General features: G+C 51.5%; 1 protein-coding gene across 15 annotated transcripts in view; it reads left to right on the plus strand.

Annotated features, from left to right (window-relative positions):
• DENND2C (DENN domain containing 2C) overlaps positions 1 to 19,630 on the plus strand; it is a 57,306-nt gene that overhangs the window by 13,232 nt on the left and 24,444 nt on the right. For 6 of the 15 annotated variants that reach the window (XM_075064799.1, XM_075064802.1, XM_075064801.1 and 3 more), the window contains exons 1-6: positions 9,454 to 9,552; positions 10,294 to 10,462; positions 12,879 to 13,883; positions 16,324 to 16,472; positions 17,002 to 17,114; positions 18,129 to 18,290. In XM_075064799.1, the coding sequence (XP_074920900.1) occupies positions 13,036 to 13,883; positions 16,324 to 16,472; positions 17,002 to 17,114; positions 18,129 to 18,290 (1,272 nt within the window). In that variant the 5' untranslated portion in view covers positions 9,454 to 9,552; positions 10,294 to 10,462; positions 12,879 to 13,035. Of the gene's footprint in view, positions 1 to 9,101; positions 9,127 to 9,453; positions 9,604 to 10,293; positions 10,463 to 12,878; positions 13,884 to 16,323; positions 16,473 to 17,001; positions 17,115 to 18,128; positions 18,291 to 19,630 lie in introns of those variants that run through there. The other 9 variants (XM_032766597.2, XM_075064804.1, XM_032766598.2 and 6 more) reach the window with 4 other exon arrangements.

Raw genomic sequence — 19,630 nt, forward strand, 5'->3', positions numbered from 1 at the left:
ATTTCTGCCCATTGATTTGTCCTGAGTGCCATCTCTGGCCTTTGCTTTCCAGCTTCCTGTGGCTGGATGGGTAAGTGCCCACTCTCAGGATGTCTGTTTTTCATCTGCTCGGGCTGGCTTGTGTTTGCTTTCGAGGCCAGTAGGACCAATAGGAATTGTCTCCCCTAAGCAGAGGGTTGGACGCAGTCTAGATCCCAGGAAAGCCGGGCAGCACATTCTTGGGACATGGATCTCTGGAACTGGTGGCAGAAGGACATGTGGTACCTGAAGATTGTAAACTAACTCACTGACCGATTGTAGACTAACTTGTGACCGAAGTGGAGCCCTCCATTCCCAGCCGACAAAGAGACTTATCTTGAGCTTGGCCTGGAAAGCTGCAAAGAGGACTGGCCGCAGGGGGTGACAGAGGTGACTCCTTCCTGGAGCTTCCCAAATCAGGTGCTCCTCCCATGTGAGTATGGGCACGAGACAGTCCTGGCCCCTAGAACTGTTAGGGTGTAGATCGAGCAGCTTCACAAAAGCTGGTGGCTTGGGCTGTGCTAGCAAGGGCAGAGGTAGTGGCAGGCTGGGCTAGGAGCATGACGTAGAGTTAGCTGCTCCATTCTTGCCTAATATTTCTGTTCAGCTCCTAGCTCTGTTTGTTGCAGGGAATGGGGATGCTGAAAGCAGCTGCAGCATGGCCCATTGCCAGGGCTGTAGTTCCAAGTGCTCTGCTCAGCACTTTCTGTCGTCCCTGGAGCACTAGGGCTGGAGTGGGGATCTGAGCTCTTGGACTCTCCTGCAGCCAGAGCAACAGGAAGGTACTTTATGGTCCCCTTTGCCTAGACAGAGGTCATCACACTCGGCTGTGGTGTGCGGTGCTGACAGTGCTCGGAGCTGCATGCGCCCCTGGGGCGAGTATGGCACCTGTCCCTGAGGGGTTGAGACTGAAGCAAGGTTTTTGGCTGCCCTGTTTCCAAATTGCTCATGGAAACTGGGCCCCTGGTGCCGTCCACTCTCCTGTGAGGTTAGTGCTTATTGCCATGTGTGCCACCTCTGTGTGCAGATGATTCTAGGGATGTTGCAGATGTATGGAGGAGGCTGCCTGATGCTCCCGCAGTGAGCAGCCCAGGAGCTGCCAAGCACTGGGCAGTGGGGAGGAGACTCCAGTAGACGCTTGGGAGCCCTGCCTCCCTCCTGGCTGATAGCCCAGGCTGTTCTGCTGCCTGCCAGTGTGCCCATCATAGGCAGCTGAGACCTGAGGGGCAGCAGGGAGGTCACTGCTACTGAGCCCCTTTCCAGTGAGTGCTGCCGGGTGGCCCTTACCAGTCGCCCTGTCTGTGGGAGAGGGGAGGGCAGCTTCCTCCCTGTCAGACCTGCCACCTCCCACGGCCATGCGGGCCTGTGCCTTCCCCTGCCACACTCCCGTGGTGCAGCCCCAGTCTGTGGGGGGAGAGACCCCAGCTCCAGCAAGACCAGAAGGCTCTACCTATTCTGTGGGAGATCCTGGGGGCACAGAGATCTGGGTGAGGCCCAGGAGCAGGGGGGAGTGAAACAGAGGCCAAAAGGCCTCGTTTCTCCAGTCAATGCAAACTCTGTTAATGGGGCAAAAGACAATAAAGGCCCCAGCAGGGAGTGGCCCCGGCATCCCTTTTTTGTCTGCTGTGGAATATGCATTTCCTGACTGGTGTTCGTGGTTCTGCATCAAGGAACTACCTCAGGTTATGCTGATCTTTGATCTTATCCCTCCGTTCAATCTGCAGTGCCTCTGCTGAGTTTGCCTGCACCCTGGTGTGAAACTGCAGGGCCCTCAGGCAAACAGCCACTGGACTTGGCTGAAGTCCTGCTTCAGAGCTGGGTGGTTTGCTGCCCTCCTAGTGTTGCTGACCCTGGACATTCAGGAATCATGAGTCAGGCCCTGCAGTGATCATGAGATTTTAAAAAATAACGAATGTTGGGCTCTGTTTGCCTTCTGGTGTTTGAGCCTTTAGGGATCTTCCCTCTGCATCCACAACAGCTAGAGACTTAAAGAAACAAACCCCAAGATTGAGACATGCAGAACTGGGCCTTTTGGAAAAACATCAAGTATAAAATATGATGAGTTCGCAATGCTGCACTTCCTGCCTAATGCCGAATGGCTCAGAACCCAGCGGGGGAGGCATTTTTTCCTTAGCTCATTTGTTCTGGTTAAAATAAAGTGTCGAACAACATTTATGCTCACACTGGTGGTGATCCAGCATATGTGCTCTGTGCCTGCCTCTGGAGTCTCAGTGGGTATGTCTACATGGCAGCAAGCATCCCAGCCTGGGTCAGCTACTGGCTGTGGAGACCTACCCATGGGTGCTCTGGAGCTCAGCTCTGCTGCTAGGCCAGTGGCAGCTTCCAGTTCCTAATAGAGGTGGTTTCTGCTGAGCTGGAGATGAATGACAGAACGCAGCATTCCTGGAGTGTTTATTATCTGATACTGCCCAGACTTTTCCACTTCCAGAACGGGGCAGAGTTTTGCTCAGAAAAGCATAGGATTTGCATCTGAGCAGAGTAAAAGTGGCTACGAATTCTGAGATGTATCCTTGTTTGTGCCTTCGCAGTGAGTAATAAATATCTTTACTAACCACCTCTCTCAAATATTTGCTTGGCTGCTTTCCCAGAATGCAAGAGAATTGAAGGCCTCCCCCCACCCTTGAGTCATTGTGGTAGGAAGACTTGTCACCTCTTGGGCAGTTCACAGTTGAGAAGCATTTTGAAACTACATTGGCTTGGAAAGCCAATAGTCACAAGGAATTAATCTGTGTGGGTCCTGGTGTCTGCTTTGCAGCCTTGTAATAGGAGATGCTGCATACATGTTAGTGCCTTTGTTTTGCTAATTGCTTGAAATTTTGTGACTGCAGTATGAGGGTTAGCACAGGGCCAGCAGCACCTGCATTGGGTGGGCTCAACAATGAAGAGTATTTTGTTCCTGAATAATGTTGGCAGCGTTTTCTTTTGGAACATACGGTTTCAGGAAATTGAATCCTGTTGGGATTCTTTGGATGGAAAATGCTTAGAATGCTCTCTGGCTCTCAGTACTGGAAAAAAAGATAACATTCCCTGCCATGTAGTGTTAAAATGCCTCATGCTTCAACTTTTCAGCGAAGATTTGGAAACTTTCTCTAGACATTGAATCTGAGAACTGCCTCTGGAGAGGATATCTTTTTTTCAAGAAATGGGCAATGCTGTTGGCAGATCTCATCTAGAAACATTTAAAATCTTTCTGTACCTAGGAAGAACATTTTCAAATAAAAAGATATTGATTTAGAATCTCTGCTTAGTGCCTTCAGATGCAAGGCACTGCAAGTATTATCACCATTAATGGAGTGGGGTGGGGGTGGCTGTTTGGCTACTTTTGGGAACACAGGAAAACAAACTGGAGATTATTGAGCCTTTTGGATGCAGTTTGGAGAAAGCCATGTTGAGGTGCAGCAATCATTTCATCTTTTTTAAAGTGTAAATTTAACTAAAATAGCTTGTAGTTGAATGCTCCCTGCATGAAGCGCTCCCTGCTCAGAGGCACAGTTAGGAACGTGCAAAGAATGATCAACGTGGTGAGGGATGAAGAACTTTCTCATGTGTAGGAACCCCAGGTTTTGTTAGAAGAACTTGAGAATGTACAACAGGGAAGAGGTCTGGAATAGCAAAGACTCATCCTTCCCAAGGCTAATTACTTTGGTCCTGTAGGAGTCCCTGAGTAACTTGCCTGTGTCTATCTGAAAGGGTCTGGAAGTACCTGGTTGATTTTTAGGATTAGAAATTTGCTGATTGGATTTACAATCCCTTGCAAGCTGGAAAACTCTAGAGATCAGAGTTCCTGCAGAGAAGCCTCAGAAGATGCTGTCAGATGTGATGCAGTTAAAAGACCAGGGTGATTTCAGTTTGTCCCTAGTCCCTCGAGTTGTGCTGTAAAGGTCCCTTGGGTCAGGTTTTGCAGAATTTTGTGTTAACTGTTTGGTTGGATCTCACAGAAATAGGCAACTTTCTTTAACTTAGAGGTCAGACCATCCCAACCTGCTTCGAAGCAACTTCTTTGATTCCTCCTGAGGGCAAAGTCTGTATAGTTTCCTGCTTCACCCTCTGGAGCAGCTTTCATCAAATCCCTCTTCTTTGAGAGCAGCCACCTGTCTCGCAAGCCCATGCAGGTTAAGTGCTGCATTCCATTCGTCCAAACGGGTGGGTGTATTTGACATACCTGTTCAGTGCTGTGCCTGGCTGACTAGACCCAAAGGAGAGGTGATGCTGGCTAGTTCCTTTAGCTCAACTTCCATCAGGTTGTTTGAGGTGGAATAGAAATTAATTGTTAATTGTATCTGGCTCTAATAGTAATTACTCAAGGACCAGTGATACCTTAGAGCAGTGGTCCCCAACCTTTTCCGGGTGGTGGGCGCCAGAGGACGAGCCACCAAGGACCACGGCCAGCGCACAAGCATCCGCCGAAATGCCGCAAAGAAGCGGCAACGTCAAGAGGCGCCGCCGCTTTTCGGCGGCATTTCGGCGGTGATGCCTCTTGATGACGCTGCTTTTCTGTGGCATTTCGGTGGATGCTTGTCCACTGGCCAGTACATGGGTGCACATAGATGTCCCGGTGGGCGTCACGGCGCCTGTGGGCACTGCGTTGGGGACCCCTGCCTCAGAGAGCTTGGGTCCCAGAACTGCAGTCAAAGCTGTGCAGCTTCTTTTAGGAGAAGTTTGTGGTACCTGTTGATGCTTTTCTCTCTGTAGAGAAGTGGCTGTGAACTGGATGCCTTGTGTTGAGAGTTAGACTCTTGCTCAGTTGAAGAGTGGAAGACATTTTCTGTCTGGTTTACGTCTTGAGCCCAGGAGCACCTATAAACCAAGACAGTTCTGAGCATAGTCTGCCTGAGCTGGCATGCTGTATTGATACACCCTCGGATGAATGTCATGCGGGTATTGTTCAGCTGGCAATGAGGAGACAGGGGTAGAGAACTTCATTTGAGCAGATGTGCCATGCAGTGGGCAGCCAGCACTGCAGAGCGGTGAAAGCTTGCTGGTGAGTTGCTATTGCTTCTTAACCAAATATTCCTCTCAAGGGCTTCTTCCTCAGCTCTCCTGCAAATGCCATGTAAAGCGTGTGGTCAGGAAAGGCCTGGGCATGCAGGTGTTTCCTGGTAAGTGTACCAGTCTTGCCAACTCCAAGCATTTAAAAAATGATGAGTAGGGCCTCAAAAAATCTTGAGGGTGATTTTAAAATCATGAGACTGAAAAAATCAGAGTTAGGTCAGGTGTTTGAGCCATCAGAGGTCATGTTATCAAGCTTTTCTCCATAACCAGGAGGGCTAGGAACTAAGGGGCTGGAAATGTCACGTAATCACTTGAGTACCAAATAGTCTTTTTAAAAATCCCCAGATTAGTGAATTCAGGATAAATGGCCAGAGCTGTTGTCATGGTACAATTCTCCACTCTGAACCTTAGCATCCAAAAGATGGGGTACCAGCATGAATTCCTCTAAGCTTAATTACCAGCTTAGAACCTATAGCGCTGCCACCAACCAGGAATTCCAGTGCCTGGTACACGCTGGCCCCCCAAAATCTTTGCCGGACCCCCCAAGACCCAGACCCTGATTAACACAAAGGGAAAGTAAACCCTTTCCCCCACCGTTGCCTTTCCCAGGCTTTCCCTCCCTGGGTTTACCCTGGAGATCACTGGATTCAAACTTCCTTGAATTCTTAAAACAGAGAGGAAAATTACCTTCCCCCTCCTCTCTTTCCCCCTCCCAGACCTCCCTGGAGGAGACATAATTCTGACACAGAGAGAAATTAGCCCTCTTCCCCCTCCCTCCTTTCTCCACCAATTCCCCTGGTGAATCCAGAACCCCGTTCCCTGGGGTCTCACACCAGAATAAAAAAAAACATTGAGTCTAATAAACAAGAACTTTAATTAAAGAGAGAAAAACAGTAAAAATTATCTTTTGTAAAATTTATAAGATGATGAAGGTTACAGGGTTTTTCAGCTACAGACACTGGGAATGCCCTCCAGCCTAAGATTCATAGTACAAATTTAAAATCTGTCAGACCAATGCACATTTGCAATAAGAAAACAAACTAAGGCCTAACTTGCCCTTAATTACACTAGTTACTCACGTTCTGACTTATAAGAGCCTGTATTGGAGAGATTGAGAGAAACCTCGATTGCATGTCTGGTCACTCTCAGAACCCAGAGTGAACAACAACCAAATTCTAACAGCACACACAGAAACTTCCCTCCCTCAAGATCTGAAAGTATCCTGTCCCCTGATTGGTCCTCTGGTCAGGTGACAGCCAGGCTTACTGAACTTGTTAACCCTTTACCTTCAAAAAGAGATATAAAGTACTTCTGTTCTATTAACTCCTACTATCTGTTTATGACAGCTGTGTATCTCTCATGATAGTTCTTGGTTAGATGCTCTTTCCTCAGGATTTGAGCTGCCCTGAGCCTTACTTGTTGCTGACCTGGTTGCCCATGTGGCTTTGCCTTTTGTCTGTGTGGCCTCATTCCCCTTTCATGGAGCACTCTCTCCTCTTTGCTGTTGTAAATCATTAGGTGATGATCGGTTGTGCTGAAATCCTTGGGAGCCAAACAGAAATTTTGCTGCTGTAAACTGTGGGTGGATTTTGCTGTGTCCTTTGTCCTTACTGGGTTCTTGGGGTTCCCTGACTCAAGATGGATGGTGAGGGCAGGTTTGTGCCCGGAGGAGGAGACCCATGAAGCAGTTTGATTTGTTAGCTGTGTCCTTGGCTGGGGAGCTTGGGAAGCAGGAAGGAAATTGGTTTGTGATGCTGAAAGAACTGGGCCTGCTGGTTCTGCTACGTGATAAGCACAGTCTGTGTTGGGTCTCGTGTCCCTTACATTCACTCACAGGCTTTAGCAGCTGTACAAGGGGAGAAACAGAGACCCCACTAGAAAACCCCTTTTGTTAACAAAGGCACAGACGCTCCCTCCACGCCTGTTTCCCCTCTGCCTCTCATCACTTGGATGGGCTGTCCAAACCCCAGTGAACAATTCAAGCCTTATCAGGCTGGTTCTGAGGTGGGGCTGGGTACAAGGGTTGTGTGATCACGCACAACTATGGTTAGTGCCTAGATTCTGATGACAGCTGGAGAATGCCTTGTGCAGGCCAGACTATGGGCCTTGGTACCCACAGCTGTGGGGTGTCCAGTTCTTTCAGATGTTGTGGTGCGGTCTCAGCCTGATGGCGTGTGTTGGAGCTTTCCTGGTGTTTCATGAGAACTTGCCTGTGAATTCCTTTAGCTTGACATAAATGCTGCAGTATTTTGAATACAAAAGCTAACTGGCTGGGAGATGGATCCAAGTGGAACTGTACAGTGAGACCTGGCTGGGCTAGTCTTCTGCCGCTGAGTTACTGAGTCCTGGGTAACTGTGCATCTAGGTGTGCTAGGGAGGGTCTGAGGTGCTTTCTAGCATAACTGCGGGGACGCAGGCTCCTTCACTTAGCCCTAGAGCATTAAATACCTGTGATCTGTGCCTCCCACCTTTCTGTAGCTTCCCCAGCCAATGAGATGTGGAGGGGAAGATGTAACTGCTCATGCTTCCTGACCGCAGACATGACCCTCTTGTGAAGAGAGGGCCTGATGTAGGTGCTGCGGACAGACCCAGGCTGGTGTGATGTGTACTGCAGTTTGTGGCCCTTTGCCCTGCAGACCAGGCTTCTCCAGGCCATGCTGCTCCCTCCTTGTGGGACACCGAATGGCTGGCAAGGCGTGGAAGTGAAAACCGACACTGCTCCAGGAGAATAACTAAGGGTATGGCTACACTTGGAGGTGTGCAGTGCTGGGAGTTACAGCTGTCTTCGTACAGCTGTGTAGGGACAGTGCTGCAGTGTGGCCACACTGACAGCTACTAGCGCTGCAGTGTGGCTACATTTGCAGCATTTGCAGCGCTGTTGGGAGTGGTGCATTGTGGGCAGCTATCCCAGCATTCAAGTGACTGCAACGTGCTTTTCAAAAGACGGGGGTGAGGGGGAGCGTGGGGGAGAGAGAGAGTGGATTTTTGGAGCTGTCAGCTCCCTACCTTGCAAGTTCTAAGGACTGGAACATACACATCACCAACCTGCAATCATTTTAAAAGTTTCGAGCCCTTCCTCTACCCCTCTCATATTCACTAAATGCAAATTATGCACTCCGAGCTCCAACACGGACTCCCCCCGCCCCCTCCGCCCTGTGGCTTCTCTACTCAATTTCCTTGCCTCTTCTTGAGCAAACAGGAGCTGTGTTTGTTTTTTAGATAAGCAGCTCCGGGGAGCCCGGTCTTCCGGTTTGTTGTGAACAGGCATTCTGGGATACCTCCTAATACCCTGGAGGCCAATTACAGCGCTTTTGGTGGCCACACCTGCGGAGCAGCACTGCATCACCAGCGCTGCAATCGTTATACCCCAAACAGACCAGGTGTACAGCCAGCGCTGCAGCTAGGGAGTTACAGTGCTGGATGTGCCTTGCAGGTGTGGACAGTTACTAAGTTGCAGCGCTGTAAACCCACCACCAGTGCTGCAACTCTCCAGTGTAGCCATGGCCTGAGCCCTCCGGTACCCCGCTGCCAGGCCCTTTGTGGAGCTGTTCATAGGGGGTATGGGCAGAGGGATGCAGAGTGTTAGCCCGCAGAGTGCTCAGCCCTGTGAATGTCCCATTGTTCCCTGCGCTAGAGTGGCTCTCGGGCCTGTGTTTTGGGAGCTCTGATAACAGGAGTGGCTTCAGCTGCTCCCCTCTCCAGCGCTGCCTGTGAATCGTGCTGCATAGGGGCTCCCCCACTGCACTCCACCCTCCCTGCACAGCAGGTATCAGACCCTGATGGAGCAGAATCTCTTCCTTGGGATCTGGGGATGGCTGCGCTGGGTTCTGGCTTCTGTGGGCTCTTGTGTGGAAAGCATTGCTTTCCCTAGTCAGCCACTGGATAGGGTGCTGGATTCTCATTCCCCAACCTCTGTCCCCAGCAGCCCTGAGCCTTCTGGGTGTGTGTGATTGCTCCTGCTGGCTGTTCTGAGTGAGGTCCCTGCTTTTGACAGCCTCTCTCCTCTGCTGCAAGCAGCTTTGTGCTGCTGCTCCCTGCACTCCTATTACTGCTGCCCTGGTCTGCCCTGCCACTGGCCCAGCTGGTTCCTGGCTCGTAGGTGTCTACTCCCCACATCTGGCTGGGTTCATGGTGTGGTGTCCAGGGGCAGGAGCAGGGAGTAAGGGGCTGTTTTGGTGAAGTTTTTTCCCCAGCGTCTTACCACTATGGCCTTCCCTGTCTTCTGACCCCAGGCTCTGGGTATCTGCTCCCGGTGGCCTCAGGGTCAGTTTTCTGTGACTCCAGCTAGGTCTGTGCCTGGGAAGCGAGGGCTGTGTTATCGCTGTGTGGCAGCCATGGCCACTGAGGGGAGGGGGCACTTTCCTGCCTGCTAATCAAGCTGTGCAGACGGGTTGAGGAAGGATGGCTCCTGGCTCAGGATGTTTGGAGACAAAGCTTATTTATAGCTGCTGTGCGGGGTCTTGGCTGAGAGGAGACTCCCAAGTGGTGCTGGAGGGGAGGGATCCTGCCAGGGCTCTGGCTGCGAGGGCCAGGCCAGGGAAGGGCAGCTGGCTGGGGCAGCTGGGCAGCATGGTACCGTGGTGTCAGTGCTGGGGGGATGACCCTGATATAGGGCTGTGTGTGTTTGGAGGTTGCATAGGTACAGTGGTGAGTGGTGGTTGTGCCTATAAAGCCTTAGTTTGCACTGCAGCATGCTGGGCTCTCATCCAGCCCTTGACATCTTGGGCAGGGGGCAGGTGATGAGGTTTCAGTTATTTGGTACTCCCCTGCCTCCACCTCCTTTTGCATCTCGCTGTCACCCTGCGTCTGCAGGAGGAGCTGCCTGTCGAGTCTTCGCTCCTGGCCTGCTGATGCCAGAGAAGGGAGAGCTCCTGTGCTGCAGTAGGGCCGCCATGATGTACAATGAGCACAGCCCAGATGGGCAGAGGGGCCTGCTGGCAGGGACTGGGGGGATACTTGTTCCATTCGCTTGGCTGAGTGTATTCCGAATGGCAGGGTATGTGTAAGAGCTGTGTGCCACATGGGCTCCCACTCCTGTTGGGAGCTGGGTGCTGTAACTTTCCTAGGTTCAGCCCCTGCATCTGAGCGCTGAGATTTCTGTGTGTGGAGCATTGAGGCTGGAGCAGGCTGCCCATTGGGGTTACCCGGTGCTGGTCATGTTAACGATGCATTGCAAGTGGGTGGCTGCCTCCATGCTCGGGACTGGGAGTTGGCTTGGTCATGTGTTTGCTGAAGCAGCATGCTGTGTTTTCTCCCCATCAGGAGAGTGCTGGAGAAGACGACAGCCAGTACCGTCCTCCCTGGAGATGGGCAGCATCAGCCTCTGCTAGGTGCAGCTGCCTGTCAGCTGGAAGAAGGGAGCTCCACTGGGGTGCTGGCTGTGTGTGAGTGCAGCAGGGAGCGGCTGGGACATCAGGACCTCTGCAGAGAGGTAAGTTCCACTATGCATCTGTGCAAATGCTGAGTCTCGCGCTGCAGCTTCAGTCCCTGCCTGAGGAACTGTGTGCTGTCATGGCTAAAAAGGAGCCGGTTTTGCTAGTTCTAACAGTGAGCTGCCTTGGTCAGTACATTTCTCCCACATCTAGCACCACTGCTGGACACCCCTTTCTTCATCATGCAGCAGGCACAGCCTGTTCCACCTGCAAAAGGGGGGTCAGCAGCCTCTGCTCGGAGCAAAACCCAGGCCTTCTCCCTTCAGTGCATTTCTGCAAACCCCAGGCGCCAGTGACTTGTGGCAACTAACTTTGCGAGTAGTTTGAGTGGTGTGGTGATGTAGGATGCCCTTCTGAGAGCTGATCTGTCCAATGCACACTATATAAACCTGGCTTTTGGCTGAACGCGCTGGGGCACAGAGCCTGTTCCTCGCAAGGGCAGCAGGCAGCTTGCAGGGGTAGCGAGATAGCGGGGCAGGCAGGTTTACGATCTGCCTCTCGCTGACTTAGTGCCCTTCCTGTCTGCAGTTCTGCCAGTTCTTGCAGGCACTGAGTCAGTGAGGACCAGGTGGGTTTCATAGCGACTTGAAAAGTCACTGCAGACTGTGCTGATGAGATCAGAAACAACAGCTTCCAGTGCTGCTTAGCATCTCTCTCTGCCACTGAGCAAGAGGGCCTTGTCCGTGGGCTGTGACACGAGCACAAGCCTGAGCCAGGATCTCTGACACCTGCGCTTGCTGTGGCCTTGTTCAGGTCTCTCCACTTCAGGCTTCCCATTTATTCAGCAGGGATAGAGGTGCTGCCGAGGGGTGTTTGGCCTTGTCACTCTGTGGAGAGCTATGGGCTGGGAGCTCAGCAGGTATCTTGATCAGTGTGGCAGTGTTACGGGCACACAGCCCCCAGGAGCCAGCCTGCCCTTGCACTGCATTAGCATCAAGTTAGGTTTTCATATTCAAATAGCTCAGGGGCTCATGTCCCACGGGGATAGGCAGGGGGTGAATACCTGGGCAGGCAGGCAGACAGCAGGTGGAGTGGATCCGAAAGACTCCTCTCTCCAAGTTGTGCTCTGATATCCCTGGCTCATAGGAGAAGGGATGGGTGAGGATTTGGGCCAAACCCTGCTCTGCAGCGTAAAAGGCAGATGTGAGCACAAGGCTGATGAGATCTTCATAGGCACTGAAGCTGCAGCCATTGCGTGGGAAATGTCTGTGCTGCAGTTCTGCCCAGACCTGAGTGCTGGGTATATACAGCCCAGTCTGGCTTGCAGCCCTTCCCCTGCACAGCAGCCCATCTGCTTTTCCTGCTGTCAGACAGTAGCCAGAACCACCCAGGCCCACTTCACTTATGTCTGTGGTCAGGATTTCTGTCCTGAACAACATTACCCAGCTAGAGCCTGGGGGTGATGGTCTCTGAATGGCCTGTACGCTGGGTCCCTGAGCAGATACACCGTGCTAAGGGATTGTTAGACAGAGCAGGGTGTGACTGACCAGCATAGCACTGCACCCTTAGCGGCTGCTGCTTCTCATTCCCCCAAAAGACACCGTGAACCACCTTGCCACTTCCCTGAGACCTAGAGTCTCCCCAGTGGCCAATCTAGGTCAGGTGTGGGCAGGTGGAACGTTGAACAGGTTCCTGCCTGGCTGTGGGGCAGGTGGGGCACATCCAGAGGGAGGGTTAGTGTTGCCAATCCCTGGGCCTGTCTGCAGTCAACACAATGAGCCTTTTTGCTTTCCTATGTCAAACAGTAGCAGCTCTCCGATCAGGGATGTCGCTGGCTCACTGCAGACTGGAGTTGGGAGGCCCATTGCACTATACGTGCACTGAGCTCTGTCTCAGCACCTCCCCTCACCAGTGTGGCTCCCCCGGCGGGAGCTGCAGTACACACAAGATGCTGTTGGCACGTTGGCTACTGTATTGCGCAGACCTGCTCTGAGCAGGGTTAAACGACGAGGTTGTGAAAATGCTGCACCGGGTCCATTCTGGAGCTCCTGCTGGTGTTTTCAGGAGTGCTGCACCAGTGCTAGCAACCATGGGCAATGCCCAGAGAGAGCTCAGAGAACCACAAATCACCAGCCTGTTTCCCAAGCAGTGGGAGCAGTCAGTCAATCTCCTTCCCCCTTGCAGTGCCCGATGCTGGTGGGGAAAATCAGGGAGCCTGGCACTTCCTACAGCAGGTGTTTAAATCTCTGTAGTTTGGGGATGGGGGAGGCATTTTCAGGAGCAGGTTGAGGTGTGGGGAGACCAGTCTTGAGCACTTGGTGAGGAGGGTCTGCCTTGGGAGAACAATTACTATTGTGCCCTCATGTTTTGTCACTGAATTCTTCTCTGTTGGGGTGAGTTGGTACTTTCTACCTCGGACCTGGACTGATGGATGTTCTCTCTCTCCCCTCTTTTCTCCCCCCAACCCCTGCCCAGGGCTGAATTAGGACTTGCTGCTTGCAGGGCTGGTGTTCAAAGGGATTGTCTGTGTTCTGATCCCTGACTGGAGCCTAGCAGGTGTGCTGGGACTCTGCACCGTCTCGCTGTGTGTGGGGCACAGGAGGGACTAGGTGGTGCCTGTGATGGGGTGTTTATGAGGATTCAGGCTTCTGCCATGCACCCAACAGGGACCCCGGATGGTGGCTTTTCTCGGTGTGCTGTGCAAACGCTTTCTCGCAGCCACTGCCGGAACATCAAACAGAAGATCTCTCAGTGGGAGGGGAGGACTAGAGGGGGCTGCAGCGAGGACAGACAGCCGAAGGACTTTGGGGTACAGTACGACCATGGCTGTGAGGCTCTGCCAAAGGCCAAGCCATGGGACTGTGGGAATGACGGAAAGGCAGGGCTTGTAAACTCAAAGAGCTTGGGCCTGGACTTCAGGGAAAAGGGCAGGAACCATTCTCAGAACAAGGGTGATAGCGAGAGAGATGGTGATTGTGGTACCTCAGAGATCCTCAGGCCCAAAGTGCGCACGTGCTGCCCGATTTCCGAGGCTGAGGAGAACGGACACTGGGGGGGAGGCATCCTGGACCCAGAGCAGACACTACCACCAGGGAACTTCTACACCTCACGAGGGCTGTGGAAGAACATAGCAGCTATTCCTCCTGACAAGGTCCTAGCGATGGCATTGGAGCTGAAAAGAAAAAGAGAGAGCTGTGGCTTGACAGAGCGAGAACTACATGCTGGGGGAGTGGAGCCCCGCAATGTGATGGAGAGGAACTTTGACAACATTTATTCAGAGGCTGAGGGACAGGAGACAAGGCCTGCTGCCATCCCTCCCCCAAAGCCCCGCAGGACTTTCCGCTATCTGTCAGAAAGGGATCAAACCAGCTGCAGTAGAGAAAAGCTACTGGAAGACCAGTATAAGGATTCCCCAGCAGGCTCCTCCCATGAGCCCGAGCAGAGAGAGGCAAACAGGAAAATCAGAGGGAGATCCAAGAGGTAGGTGGCTTAATTCTTATTTGCTCTTGTATGCAAAGTTAACCTGTGGAACTCCTTGCCTGAGGAGGTTGTGAAGGCTAGGACTAAAACAGGGTTTAAAAGAGAACTAGATAAATTCATGGAGGTTAAGTCCATTAATGGCTGTTAGCTAGGATGGGTAAGGAATGGTGTTCCTAGCCTCTGTTTGTCAGACGGTGGTGATGGACGGCAGGAGAGTGATCACTTGATCAATACCTGTTATGTTCATTCCCTCTGGGGCACCTAGCATTGGCAACTGTCGGTAGACAGGATACTGGGCTGGATGGACCTTTGGTGTGACTCAATATGGCTGTTCTTTTGCTTTTACGCACTGAGCACCTGCCTGCTCAGCCTCTGCTGAGCAAGTCCCTGGCCCAAACCAGGTCACTCAGTGACCCATGAGAAGTATTTTGTTTCTAAAGGCCTCACACGAATTGCACTTTCAGGCAAGACCTTAAAATCCACAGTAGTGATGGTGGCTCTGCCATTGGCCCTTCTTTAGAAGAGTAAGGAGATGGGTATGTCCTGGCTAAAATACCCCCTCCCTGACCCTGTGCAGTGCAGTGACTCCTGTGCGCAGACTGCCTGGTCCCTAGTACTGCCCCGAACAAACCTCGCCCCAGAACTCTGAAAGCTGACGTGACTGTGGTGTCCAGACCCTTGGCAAAGCTGGGGTGCTGCTGCCTGCCTCGCGCTTTGGGATACTTCCCATGGATCATGGGTTAGCTTTATTCTCCAGTGAGGAGCATTGTTGCTGTGTGAGTCAGACATGACTCCAGATTGATCTTTTAGTTGCCTGGAGTTTGGGGCCATTAATCTCAGATAAGCACCGTGGCAGCAGGCTGGGCTGAGCTGCCAACTTAAGTCACGGCTACACTGAGGATTTACAGCGCTGCAACTTTCGCACTCAGGGGTGTGAAAAAAACACCCCCCCGAGCACTGCAAGATACAGCGCTGTAAAGCCTCAGTGTAAACAGTGCCGCAGCGCTGGGAGCGCGGCTCCCAGCGCTGCAAGCTACACCTGTAGAGGATGTGGAGTGCGTGCAGCGCTGGGAGAGCTCTCTCCCAGCGCTGGCACTGCGATCACACTTGCACTTCAAAGCGCTGCCACGGCAGCGCTTTGAAGTTGAAGTGTAGCCATACCCTGCAATGCGGATCTAAGAGTTACAGACAAGTAACTCAGCATATCATTTGTGTTAGCCCTCTGCTAGTTCTACAGACGTAGGAGGCGCTGGAGGTGTAGCCATCTCTGGGTAAGCATTGTGTGGAGGGGCAGGGAGCTGGTGCTCTTGGATCCTCCAATGCTTTCCATAGTACTAAATGTGCTACAAAAACTGAGTTTTTAATGGCCTGTGTCTCCCTTAATGCTTTGACTGACCCAGACTGGCTTTGGAATAAAGCCCCATACACTTCATCCTTAGGCTTAGCAAGATTAGATTGATATCAGTAAATGTCAATAAATGTTCATGTCGCTGGTCACACGCAAGCTCCCAAAAGAGTATGGCCATTGATAATAACCGAAATGTACGGAGAAGCAAAGTAGGGAAGTGCTGCTTGAGGACTTGTTAGTCTGATTTCAGGATGTTTGCTTGGTATATTTTGACATCTGATATTGACAATGTGTGTTTTAAAGTTATAATGCCTTATCTTTCTAAATCTCAATGCCTGCTGTTATTAAGTAATGGTCTGCCCCCACCCCCATAATTTCCCACAACTATGACAATTTAAATTGATACAAATCTAGAACAGAGGTTAAAATGTTGATATCTGTCAAAACTATTACAAATAAAAACTGAATTCTGCCCACTTGTGCCTGCCCAGGATGCAGATATGTTGTTTGTCAGAGCTTAAACCCCCCAGAGGAAGCCAAGTGTGGGAATTAGTCTGCAGAATGACTAGGCATCTTCCAAGAAAGAGAGTCCTTTGGAACAGACCCTGTTTACAGTCCATGTGTCTTTAACCAGAACCCCCAATGTCAGTTGCAGCCCCCTGCCCTGCTCCCCAGGTCAGAGTGCTGGGGAATGCACCACCAGGGAGGGAGGAGGAGGGCAGTGCAGGATCCCTTCATCCAGACAGCAGCACACCGGGTTCCTGCTCTTGGCTTTGCTACCTGGACAGGGCTTCAGCACTGGAGTCTCTGGTTAGGTGCCAGATGGGAGTGCAGTTCCTTGGCCCAGATAGTCCAAAGCTACCCGCCTCATTTATCAGGCCTACAAGCTCTTCAGGGGAAACAAACACGATTGGATTGGCTGGAAACAAGTCAGTCACTGGCCTGGCATTGGGGGCCTGGCCAGTTTTTAGGCCTGCCTGGGGAGGTGGGGCTGGTGAGTTCAGCGGGCAGGGCCTCGCTTGCGCCTAACCTCTGCAACTTATGTCCCTCCTTGAGGAGAAACCACTAGAAAAGTTGCCGGTCTGCTTTCAGGAAATCCTTTGAGTTTGAAGACATCCAGGGCTTCCGCAGTCGGATGGCAGCCACCAGCTCCCAGAAGCTCCATGAGGAGCTGAATAGCAGCTCAGGATCTAGACTCTACTACACGCAGTCAGAGGACAACATCTACGAGGACATTATCTGTACGTGTCTGTGCTCTGATGGAGGGGTGGGGGGAGGAACCTGTTCAGGTCTGGAAGTGTTTGGATTTCCTTGTCTGATCGCTAGGTGAGATGGAGGCAGGGCTAACCACTGGCAGGTTTTCTTTAGTGGCACCTGGAATAGGACAGAGCTGAGCTGGATTAAGCTTTCCCATCAATGCCACGGGGTGCTTTATGTAAACACTTGCGGAAAGAATTGGCTGCTGTCTGGAGGTGCTGATGGCTGTGGTACTGCAGCAGTTGGTATCTGGGATTTCGTGGGGTCTCTACTCAAGATCCCCACACCCACTGATACTGGAGTTGGAAGGGCTTTGGGAGCCCCAGGGCCATCTTGCAGCATCGTTGTGGGATAGTCCATCTCTGAACCTATTGCCCTGGCATTCCCAGCAGACTGTATTACAGGAATTAGCACTGCTTGGTTCCATTTCTTGGTGACCACAAGGGGCATTCTACACCCTACCCCACTACCCCCCACGCACTTCATGAGTCTCTTGTCCATTGTTCTCTCCAGATCCTGCTAAGGAGAATCTGTATGAAGATATCAAAGTGTTGCCTTTACCACTGTGGAGGGTCCCGTCAGCCTGGAAGTTACCACCCCCAAAGAATGCCTTCAAGCCTCCCAAGGTGAGAGTGAGCCCCAGGCTGGCTGTGTTCAAGTCCACGGGGCACACCCAGCTTGTTCTGACTCTAGAGGGCCCAGGGCTGGAATCTGAAAAGCATGTGTCTCAGAGAGCTCAGCTACATAACTGGATTTACTATCTGTGGTCAGGTGGCTGTCAATACCCAGGGCTGGACACTCTCACCTGGGTGCATAAGGGAAATTTAGTGCATGAAAAAATAAAATATTCATTGGGCAGGAGGTGAGGTGGGCAGCTGCAGGGCCTGTAGAAGGAAGGTGAGCTTCCCTCTCTCGTGCCCCTCCTCTCCACACACCTGAAGTTGCACCTTCAACATGTCTTCGGTCGCTCCTGGTTTTTATTGTTGAGAATTATGTACATCAGCAATAAACAGCTGTGACTCTGAGGTCACAGGCAGAGGGATCCACAGCACTTCTTGTTTCAAGCATGAATAACGTGTCCCTGCTGAGTCATTGCACGCTGCATCCCACATTCAGACCTGGGCAGCTTGAGCTGTTTGTGAATGAAATGCTGGGTCAATGCTGAGTGTATGTGGTGGGAACAGAGGGGTGGGAGCTGAGATGCTGTATGAGTTACAGATCTCATTTTCCCTACAAGCTGCATATTAATGCTGGGCACTTCCCATCCTCAGAGGACTTTAGACATTAATAAGGCCTGCGGGGCAGGGCAGATCTGTCCCTTTAATAACTTCACCTTGCCTGTAACAGGCAGTGTTAGATCTCTCCTCCCTATTAGGCCTCTGTGGCACTGTAGGAGTCTCCAGGTTCCTTCCCTGCTGAAATACCCACTAACCTCCAGGCCCTTTGCAGATGGAGGGGGCTCAAGAGCTGCTGCAATGTAGGCGTTCGTATGCCAGAAGGGATTGTTGTGACACCCTCTGGGGCTGCTTCCCTGGAATTGAGTAGGGCACCCTGGTGTGAGCCCCTTTGGAACAAGGCAAACAAGATGTTTAACTCCAAAGCTTCCTTTACATCTTGCGTCTTGTCCTATCCGTTCCCAGCTCCCTCCCAAGCCTGCCTTCCTCCATCGCAAGACACTGGAGCTGAAAGCTGCCCGTGCATGCCTGCGTGGGAAGGACACGACCCTGCCCGTTACGTTGACAGAGTGGAAGTTGTTCCGAGCAGGGGAGTCTGCTGGTAGGAAAAGGAAGAACCTTCCCCGGGTGAGACTTGCGTATTGTGCTAGTGTGTGAATCTCTGCTTCTTTCGTTGCGTTTGTGACACTAACATTCCACCTTCTCTAGCACCTTCAAATGGTTTGTAATGGTCCTGGAGCCCCACAGATCAGTGCTTATATCTGCTCTCCAGGTAAACGGTGGGGACACGGGGAGGGGACGTGGCTTGCCTAGGATCACATTAGGCTCTCACAGGTGGTAGAGTGGGGAATAGAACTCATGAGTCCCAATTCCCAGTCTGGTTTGGTAACTGTCCTGAGAGCACGAGTCTGCAAACCCCATGATAGCTGCCCTCCGATGTAGATGAATTGGCGCTTTGGCATGTCTGTGCAGAGCAGGAGGGAGGTGTGACTTCCTCACAGCCTTGGGTCCTAGGGAGCATTGTGGGGTTTGACTGGGGCATTGCTTTCCAGGATAGGCATGTGCTGAGCATTTCATGGCATTAGATCTACTATTTACCTGTGGTAGCACCCACTGTGTGCTGATCACTTTCCAGACATGCAGGGAGGACATTCCTGGCTCTGAGGAACTTACAGTGTAGGACCAACAAGTGTCGTGGTCAGGAACCGGAGAATAACCCTGGGAGTTTCTGTACAAGCGAGCGTGACTCATGTCCGTTCCATTAAACTATCTGTCGATTAGCTCTTTCGGTGTAAGCGTTTACTCTGTTTGGTTGGCAAGGCCTGGAGCGACCTTGGCTTTCTTGTGGGGGCTTGTTGCTCAGTTATTTCAACCGTTGGTCTATTTTCCTGATCTAATGTTAATAAAAGCACCTTGGCAGCTGTTCCTTGTTAAAAGCTGCTGAACAGCTCGTTAGGAATGAGCCTGTTTCATAACACTTGGGTATCATTTTTCCTGCCGCTCCCTTCTGCGTGAGTAAGGGGGACACACCTTTGAGGGCAGAGACATGAAAGGGATTTAATTCCACTGTCATGTTGAAGTCAAACTTTGCTACAATTCCTGCATGTATCTGCTTGGAATATTTCCAAATGTTTGTATTAATTAAAAACCCCTAAACCCAACTCAATATCCAGCTTTCCTGATCAATGCTACAATAACAAAACATAGCGCATTGGATCGAGGGAATATCATAGCTACTGTAGTGAGGCGTCATTGGTTAGTGGTTTGAGCATGGGACTCCTGAGTTCTAATTCTAGCTGACAAAAACCTGCTGTGTGGCCCTTGGAAAGTCTTAGGCATCAATTAGTTCCTCTGTAAATTGGTATAATATTTACCTACTTGGCAGAGGACTGTGAGGTGGAGTGAGCTGCCTGCAAAGTCTGTAGAAATCTTTAGTAATACCCCTTTTTGTGCGTACAAAGATTATT

This window comes from Chelonoidis abingdonii, chromosome 4, assembly GCF_003597395.2.
Source record: "Chelonoidis abingdonii isolate Lonesome George chromosome 4, CheloAbing_2.0, whole genome shotgun sequence".
Taxonomy (NCBI): domain Eukaryota; kingdom Metazoa; phylum Chordata; order Testudines; family Testudinidae; genus Chelonoidis; species Chelonoidis abingdonii.